Genomic DNA, 9,391 nt, shown 5'->3' with positions numbered 1-9,391 from the left:
TGAAATTATTTGTAATCATGGCAGAGAGTAATGTGCAAAACTTTATGAGCAGTAGGGATGTACATTCTCTATACCAGTGCACAAAAGAAGAGCTGAGGGAGTTAGCATGTACTTATGGCATTGAGTTAAAAGCTAATCTTAAGGAGGATATGCAGAGAGAACTGATAAAGGGTTTGATGGAATCTGGCATTTTGGGTAGAGAGCAGAGTGAGTGTGAAGAAGAAAATATGGAAAAGGATGAAAAGTATGTAGAAAGAAACAAAGAAATGACTGGTAGTGAGATGATGAAATGGAAAGTGAAGTTAATGGAGATGGAGATAATGTTACAGAGGGAAAAGAATCAAGAGGCTTTGATGAAAACAGAAGTTGAGAAGATCAAGGCTCAGGTGGAGATAAAAAAGTTGGAAGTAGAAAAAGGGGAACATGGAGGAAATTCATCAGATATAAAGATGAAACTTATGCCAGAATTTGTAGAGGAAGAGGCTGAGGATTTCTTTATACAATTTGAGAAAAGTGCTGAATTGAGAAGTTGGCCAAAGAAAGAGTGGGCTTTGTTGGTGCAAGCTAGATTAAAGGGCAAGGCAAGAGAGGCTTATGCTGGTTTGGGTATTGATGAGTGCAGTGATTATGATGTTGTTAAAGAGGCAATTTTACAGACTGTGAAGGTGGATCCAGAAATTTATAGACAGCGTTTCAGAGACGTTGGAAAGACACATAGTAACACCTATTTGGAAGTTGCCAGAGAGATTGTGCTGAAGTGTGGTAAATGGTTGAAATCTGAGGATGTGACAAGCGAGGAAGATGTGATACAGTTATTGATGTTAGAACATTTTAGAAATACTTTAAAACCAGCACTAAGGTATGAAATAATGAAACTAGATATTAGAAATGTGATTGAGGCTGGACGTAAAGCGGATCAGCTTGCTGTTGCGTATGAGATGAGCAAAGGTGCTGATAAAGGTAAATTTAACCAGAGCTGGGTTAACAAGTCCACCAGCTCTTGGGGTGGTAAACAAGGTACAGCTAACCAAAACAGTTTCAAGAACTCAAATAATTTTCTGAAATCTAACGTTGGACATGTTCAAAGTCAGGCTGTAGAGTCACCTTTGTTTAGGAGTGATGAGGTCAGTAATGCCTCACATCAAAATAAGTAAGGAATCAAATGTTATAAGTGTGGTGGTTTTGGACACTTAAGTATAAGTTGTAAGAAAAATCAGGTGCAACTTGCATTGTGGTAAAGTAGGTCACAGGAAGTATCAGTGTTATAGTTAGAAGAATTCCAAGGAAGCTGGATTGACTGTAACTAGGAAGGAACATGTAGAACAATTGTTAGCAAATGTATGTACAGGATCCAAGGTGTTACCTGCAGTAGAGTTTAAGCCATTTATCACCAAAGGTCAGATGAAGGTGGGTGAGGGACAAGGAAAGGAGATTGTGATACTGAGAGACACAGGAGCTAACCTGAGTCTTGTACGTAAAGGTATTGCAGAGTGGAGTGATGAGTCCTTTACTGGTGAAAATGTTGTTGTTAGGGGTGTGAGTTCTTCAGAGCTTGAAGTACCAGTACATTGTATGCGGCTTGAGAGTGGATTTGTCAAAGGAAATGTGAAAGTTGGAGTAAGTGAAGGATTGCCTGTGTCAGGAGTGGACATGCTATTAGGGAATGATTTGGCAGGCAATAAAGTTGTCCCTGAGCCTGAAATTGTGGAGAATCCTGAGGTTGACCAGGAAAGTGAAACCGTAGACCCAGAAGTATGTGAGGATGGTGAGAGACTTGAGGAGAGTATGATTTATCCAGCATGTGTAATGACAAGGGCTAGTGCTAAAAGAGCGGAGGAAGATGAGGAGTTTGAGTTAGACCTAAGCTCATCCTTGTTTTGTGAACCTGGAGATGAAGCAGAGCAGGTGAAAGGGAAGGAAGTAGAGACTTTGCCAGACTTTGTTGTGAAAAAGGAGGACTTAATTGATGCACAAAGGAATGATGAAAGTCTGAAGGCGTTGTGGAGTGAGGCTGAGAGAGGAATTCTTGATGGAGATGTGGGATATTATGTGCAAGACCAAATTTTAATGAGAAAATGGAGACCTGCTGATAGCCCAGTATCTGATCATTGGATGATGAAGACCCAAATTGTTGTCCCTAAGAAGTATAGAAGTAAGAGTTTGGAGTTGGCTCATGAAGATAGTTGGTCAGGACATTTTGGTGTAAGAAAGACTTTGAGTAGAGTGACAGCACATTTTTATTAACCAGGTGTAAAGATGAGTGTAATTAAGCATTGTAAGACTTGTCATACATGTCAGGTTGTTGGTAAACCTAACCAGAATATTGTAAAGGCACCATTGCACCGTATTCCTGTTGTAGATGAACCATTCAGCAGGATATGTATTGATGTTGTAGGTCCTCTACCTCGTTCTAAGCGAGGCAGTCAATATTTGCTAACTATTATGTGTATGTCTACAAGGTTTCCAGAGGCAATTCCTTTGAGAAGTATCCATGCTAAAGTGATTGTGAGGGAGTTGGTGAAATTTTTCTCATGGGTTGGACTCCCGAGAGTAATTCAGTCAGATCAGGGCAGTAATTTCACTTCAAGGTTGTTTGGTCAGGTGTTGAAAGAGTTGAGGATTAAGCAGCAGTTATCGAGTGCCTACCACCCGCAGTCGCAGGGATGTGTGGAAAGGTTTCACCAAACTCTAAAGAAGACTTTAAAAATATACTGTACTGAAATGGATAAGGATTGGGATGAGGCAGTGCCACTAGCTTTGTTTGCCATAAGAGATGCTGTACAGGAGTCCACTGGCTTCAGTCCATTTGAACTTGTGTATGGACATGAGGTCAGGGGACCTCTGCGTATGTTGAAGGAGAAGTGGTTGGGAAATCATGATGTGCCAAATATGCTGGATTATGTTACTATGTTTAAGGAGAGATTGTTGAGAGCTAGAGAGATTGCCTGTGAGAATTTAAAGGAGTCACTGACTAATATGAAAACCTGGTATGATAAGAAGGCACGAGATAGAAGTTTTCAGCCTGGTGATAAGGTGCTGGTGTTGTTTCCATTGCAGGATAATCCTATGAAAGCAAAATATTGTGGGCCTTGGGCCATTAAGGAGAAAGTCAGTGATGTAAATTACATAGTCAGAACCCCAGGGAGACGGAAGGGAACTCATTTGTGTCATGTAAATATGATCAAGCCATACTATGGTAGGGAAGAAGTATTGTATGTAAATGATGAAGTAAATTGTGGTAATGTTGTGAAGGTGGAGAAGAGTGATGGTGAAGATGATGACTTGATGAATTGTGAAGGTCAGAGTTTGGAAAATTCAGTCATATTAAATCATTTGAATGAGAAGTTGAAGCATTTAGATAAGGATAAGAAAGGAGAGGTAAAAAGAATTGTTAACAAGTTTAGATCTTTGTTTCCTGATGCTCCTAGAAGAACCCATGTTATTGTGCATGATGTGGAAGTAGAGGATGTAAGGCCAATTAAGCAACATGCATACAGAGTGACTCCACAAAAGAGAGAAATTATGAGGAAGGAAGTAGAGTACATGTTGAAAAATGATTTAATTGAGCCAAGTAATAGTCCATGGAGTTCACCCTGTGTACTTGTACCTAAGGCTGGAGGGAATAGTTACAGATTTTGTACTGACTTTAGAAAAGTGAATACTGTAACTAAGACTGACTCATACCCTATTCCCAGGATTGATGACTGTATTGATCAGTTAGGAAATGCTAAGTATGTGACAAAGTTAGATTTGCTTAAGGGTTTTTGGCAAGTTGGATTAACTGAAAGGGCTAAGGAATTGTCAGCATTTGTTACCATGGATGGGTTGTATCAGTATAAAGTTTTGCCATTTGGAATGAAGAACAGTAGCAGTTGTTTTCAGAGATTGGTTAATGCAGTGTTGAGTGGAGTGAAGTGTTGTACTGTATACATTGATGATATAGTACTGTATTCTGATACATGGGAGGAGCATTTGAAGTTGTTGGATGAAGTATTTAGACAGTTAGATGATGCAAATCTCACAGTGAATTTAGCAAAGAGTGATTTTGTGAAGGCTTATGTGGACTATTTAGGATTCAAAGTAGGACAAGGACAAGTGAGGCCATTGGATGCTAAGGTGAAAGATATTGTGAACTTTCCTTCTCCAACAAATAGGAAAGAATTGTTGAGGTTTTGGGGAATGAGTGGGTATTACAGAAGATTTTGTAAGAACTTTTCAGCCGTTGCATTGCCATTGACCAGGTTGTTGTCAAAGAAGGTGAAATTTATGTGGAGTGAGCACTGTGTGGAGGCTTTTAAGAAAATTAAGGATATGCTAGTAAATGTACCCATATTGGTCACTCCTGATTATGATAAGCCATTTAAATTGTATGTGGATGCCAGTGGTAAGGGAATTGGAGGAGTATTAATGCAGGAAGTGGAGCAGGTTGATCATCCTATTGGGTATTTTTCTAAGAAGTTGTTACCATATCAGATGAATTACAGTACTGTGGAGAAGGAGGCTTTGGCATTGATTATGTGTTTGAATCATTTTGAAGTGTATGTGAAGGGTACCATGAGGCCCGTGCAAATTTTCAATGATCATAATCCTCTTGTATTTGTAAATAGGATGAAGAACTCTAACCAGAGGTTAATGAGATGGTGTCTGCTGTTGCAAGAATATAATTTGGTTGTGACTCATGTAAAGGGAAGAGAGAATGTGATAGCAGACGCTCTCTCTCGCGTTCCTGAGAGATGTGAATCCTCTTAAAGGGAGAATTCACATCTTTACTGGAAGGGGGGTGTTACGAGGAGTTATCCCTTGTTTCATACAGTACGTTTTCTTTTGTGTATCATGAATGTAATGAATATTATGTTTATTATTGTATAATGTGATTGTATATTGTGTTGGAGTTTATCTTTGGAGAATGTAGAAATGAATTAATATTTGTGAAGTTGTTAAGGGTTAACATGTAAGGTTATGTTGTTGTACTGTGATCCCGTTAGTGAGAGATATGTATGTACGAGGGGAGAGTGCGTGCCTTCTCTCTCTTGGTGGCTGGCGGCGTGTGAGGAGCTGATCTGGGTTTCTGCTCGGGTGGGCGTGTTGGAGGAGACACGTGGTGATTTTGGGAGAGCAGCGTGGTCACACAGTGTGAGGTGTTATAAGGGAAGTGGTGAGATAATTATGTGAATATATTGATGAGTATTACTTGTGGGAGGAGAATATACAGGTGATGGAGAGAGAGAGCGTGGTGTGGGTGGCCACAAGATAGCCTATGGTGCACGTGGTGGTGTACTTGTGATAGTGGAGATTATTATTGTGTGAACCATTGTGGAGTATTTGTGTGGATAATATTATAGAGTAGCATGTGAGGGAGAATGGTTAATTATTTTGAGATATTATGGTTATTATTGAGTGTCATTTGGTGTTGAGAAGATCATTGTGGGGATATAGCATAAGTGATCTAAGCATATTCTTTATTTGAGTATCAGTGTGTTTATTTGTAAATATATGTAAATAGTGTAGTAGGCTATTTCATTATCATTGATGGTGTGATGGATGATACAGTATTTGTGGTGGAGATATCTCATGTTGCTATCCAGCTGGCCCGGGAATGAGGAGTTGCAGGCCGAACGAATTTCTTGCTGTACCTAACTATTGCAGCGTGCTTGAGGAGTGAGGACAGCTGGGGACGTAACATATGTAAATACATTATACCATGTTCCTGAAGTTACTAATTAGGGCCGACAGCTGACGTATATGGAAATGTTCCTGACTTGTCTGGTTCTCTTTCATATATTGATGTCCCCTACATTAGGTTGTGCCTTGACTGACAGTCACCAGGTGATGAGTGCAGGTGTCTAATGTAGAGAGGCATTACATATCTGCAGTCGATGGTGTTCTCTTGGTCGAGGCATTTTCACCATTAGTGTAGGTCTAGTTATTTGTCTCTTAGGATTTAGTATAGGTTAGCGATTTGTCTGTTAGGTGATTAGTTTTAGGGTCTTTAGAGTAGGTATTTTTGTTTATAACTTGTATAAGGTTAAAAATATAGAAAATAAAAATAATAATAAAAATAAAAATACAAAATAAAACGGAAATAAAAATTATATATATATATATATATATATATATATATATATATATATATATATATATATATATATATATATATATATATATATATATATATATATATATATATATATATATATATATATTTGTACGTGTGCATGAAAGTGTGTATGTTCAAATGCATGGATGTGTGTATGTATGTATGTATGTATATATATGTTCGTATATATATGTATATATCTCAATGTATATACATATATATATTTTTGCCTTAATGACCAGGGGCTCCGGCCCCAATGGTCGATAGGCAAAAAAAAAATAACAAAAAAAAAAATTAAGTGGAGGTCTTCCAAGTTTCCTATACAAATTGGTCTCTCACAGGTTGATTCGGATAATTTAAGTTAAAAGTTTTGGTCTGATAGGAATTGGGGTTTCGACCGTTAGGTTTATTGGCAATGCTAAGTGGTTAAAATCATAAGGGGTCTAGGAGGCGAAGCCCCATCATTTAGGTTTGGTTGATGAGATTACCAGTAAACAAATTGCCGAGAGCTTCCAAGCAGCTTCCTTAAATACCCTAAAAATGGTTTTTAAACATCTATAACTTTTGTAGTCTGAAATCTTCAAACAGGTATCTGTATTACATAATGTATGAAAGACACTTTCCTTAAGAACATGATAACGTAAGAAGACAGGTGGAATTGCCGTGCCAGTGTGGCAATAACTAGTGAAATGTAGTTAACGATAACCCAGGGAAAGAGGGATGGGTGTCCCAGAACCTACCATCCCCAGTTGCCCACTTGCGAACCTGGGGTTACAAGAGGGTTGAAAATATCGACACTGATGATATTCGTAAATTCGTAATATCAGCTTAAATCACATTTAAATAAACATCATATGAATAGAGCTTTGACATACCACGCACGTACTGAATAATGTTATATTGGATGTAGTCGTAAAAAAGGAAAATAATAGGCTATTACACAAATACTGAGAAAAAGATGGACTACCAATTGCTTCATATGATATCAAAGATATTTTCACACGAAATTGAACTCGGATTGTAATAACTGCACGAAAATCATCAGTGTCGACATTTGCAACTTCCATGTTACCTAAAGCTAATTCTAATACCAATTGTCGTCTATCCTTATAGTGATCACGGTGCAGCCATTGGGCATAAATTCATTGTAAGTAACCGAGTGGTAACGTGTACGTAACTAAAGAGTATTACAAACCTCTCGGGTAATAGGAAACCTTACAACGTAAGAGATGTATGGATATTATTTTTTTCTAAAACGAAATAAGACTGCACAACAACAGTAGTTTTCAGTGAATGTACACACTAAGCTGTATTATGATGAATGTAGACATACAGTCATACTTCGCTATATGATCCTTCCCTATACGATCCTCTGCTGTACAATATCCCGCACTAGCAATGTAAAAAATTAACATCCGTCACACTTATCGATGGCCAGTCCCAGGTTTTCCAGTGGGCTTTTTTTAACCGATTTGAATGATATTTTCGACTTAAATTTTGTGGTTAAGTTGATTTATATGCTGTTTTTAGGCTTAATTTGTTTTAGTCATAGGTAGGGTGAACTCTCTCATATTTGGGTACAGTTTACTCAGTTTGATTTTTTCAAGACTTAATTTTGATTTTCAGATTTTATTTTTCGGTTTAGGTGAGTTATAAACTGCATTTTAACTTAGTTTAGCTTGTTTTAAAACTGTTTGGGGGTTTAGGTGAGCTAGAACTTGTTTTTGGACTCATTTGGTTGGGTTTTGGAGTTGGCTGGGGAGTGATGAGATCCCAAGGCTCCCAAATGCATCCCTATACTTTCCATATTATAACCTCCCTGTTTAACGATACCCCGACTGAACAATGGGGTTTCCCAAACGCATCTCACCGCTATAACGAGGATGGCCTTCAGTGGGGGTTCAGCGCTCCTGTCTCGAATATAACAATTAATCAGCTTTACTCTGTCAGTTTATCGATTATGTGAATGATGAAGAAATTCAGAAAAAGTGGCGGAAGTGTGGGGGGGTTGCGACAGGGAGGAATATTAAGAAATGTAGACTGGAAGGAGTGCAAAAAAGGTGAACTGTGGTAGGAAGTGAGAGTAGGAAAGAGCACAAACGGTGGAAGATGGAAAGTCATAAAAAAAGTGAAGATAGAAAGACAGGATTAAGGAAAAGAGGGAAATATGAAGAAAGCAATACGATGAAAAAAATGAGGAATGAAAGTATAGGGTGATTAGGAGAAATGGGAAAGGAAGAGGAACAATAATAAAGCAGAATGGATGAAGGAATATTTAAAGACACATATACTTGACAGCAACAAAACAGATATGCATTACATTCTTTCATTTTACAGGATGTTCTCTTAGTATCTTGAGTTAGATGACGTATACTCTTATAGCCTATTATCCCTTTTCTTTCCAAACAGTTGTATTAATCTCTGGAGAGCCTTTTCTTTCCAAAGAGGCTATACATGGCTTTCACTTACCCCTTCACTATAACAGGTGTATCTAAGCTGAATAAAATCACCTGGAGCCGCAGTGCTGTATGAGTTAAACACATCACCGCACTGAAGGAGTTAACAGAGCCTTTGTATTTACCTCTCCCTGATACCAGTATCCTGCTACTCCACTGATACATTAAATTGAGTAAGAAGGTTATTGTGAGGAAAATTATGACGTTTCAACTCCATGACTGCTAGCATCATTGTCCTGCACTAATCGATATCACTGGTGAAGTAAGATGAAAGCAGTAAAGTATTTAACCGAATTAAGGTTGACTAATTCAATTCGCCTGCATCTAAATTTGGCACCTTATTTGACACTTCACATTGGCTTGTACCACACAGAGCAACATTCTGCTATACAAGAAAATGTTTCAAAATGTTTCAGATAGATACCATTCCAAAACTACCCTGAACAAGATAGTTTGGTAAGGGGTGGACACAAATAAATTGCTTCCATGTCGCCCTGTCCCCTACCATTTCATTGCCCTTCCCTCAACTTACACCCCCTTCCCCTCTCATACACCTCTCCATTCCATCCCTCCATCTTATGCTCGGTCTCCCCCTCTCCCCCCCCCCTCCTCCACGGTACTCATAATTTTATACACTCTCCTAGCAAGTCTCTCACTCCATCCTCTCCACATGACCAGTCCCCCTCAGCGTATTTCCCCTCTCACATTCACATCCACACCATAACGTTCCTTAACTTCTTCATTTGGCAGCTTGTCTCTCCCTGTAACTCCACATCCTCCTTTCGAATAACTCATTTTCTCTGCTATCACCCTTTACTTGTGTCCTTCCAGCAAGGTC

The 9,391-nt window shown here is 38.6% G+C and overlaps 1 protein-coding gene across 1 annotated transcript; it reads left to right on the top strand.

Moving 5' to 3' along the window:
* Window positions 1-320: 320 nt before the first annotated feature.
* LOC145401693 (uncharacterized) lies at window positions 321-3,701 on the top strand. The gene is made up of 4 exons (XM_080273875.1): window positions 321-1,017; window positions 1,349-2,186; window positions 2,460-3,468; window positions 3,696-3,701. The coding sequence occupies exons 1-4, from the start codon at window positions 321-323 to the stop codon at window positions 3,699-3,701; spliced, it is 2,550 nt and encodes an 849-aa protein (XP_080130001.1).
* Window positions 3,702-9,391: the final 5,690 nt, after the last annotated feature.

The sequence above is a fragment of the Coenobita brevimanus genome, chromosome 56 (genome assembly GCF_032717465.1).
Source record: "Coenobita brevimanus isolate Jiangsu-jjx chromosome 56, ASM3271746v2, whole genome shotgun sequence".
Classification (NCBI taxonomy): Eukaryota; Metazoa; Arthropoda; class Malacostraca; order Decapoda; family Coenobitidae; genus Coenobita; species Coenobita brevimanus.
This window is presented reverse-complemented; position numbering and strand designations above follow the sequence as displayed.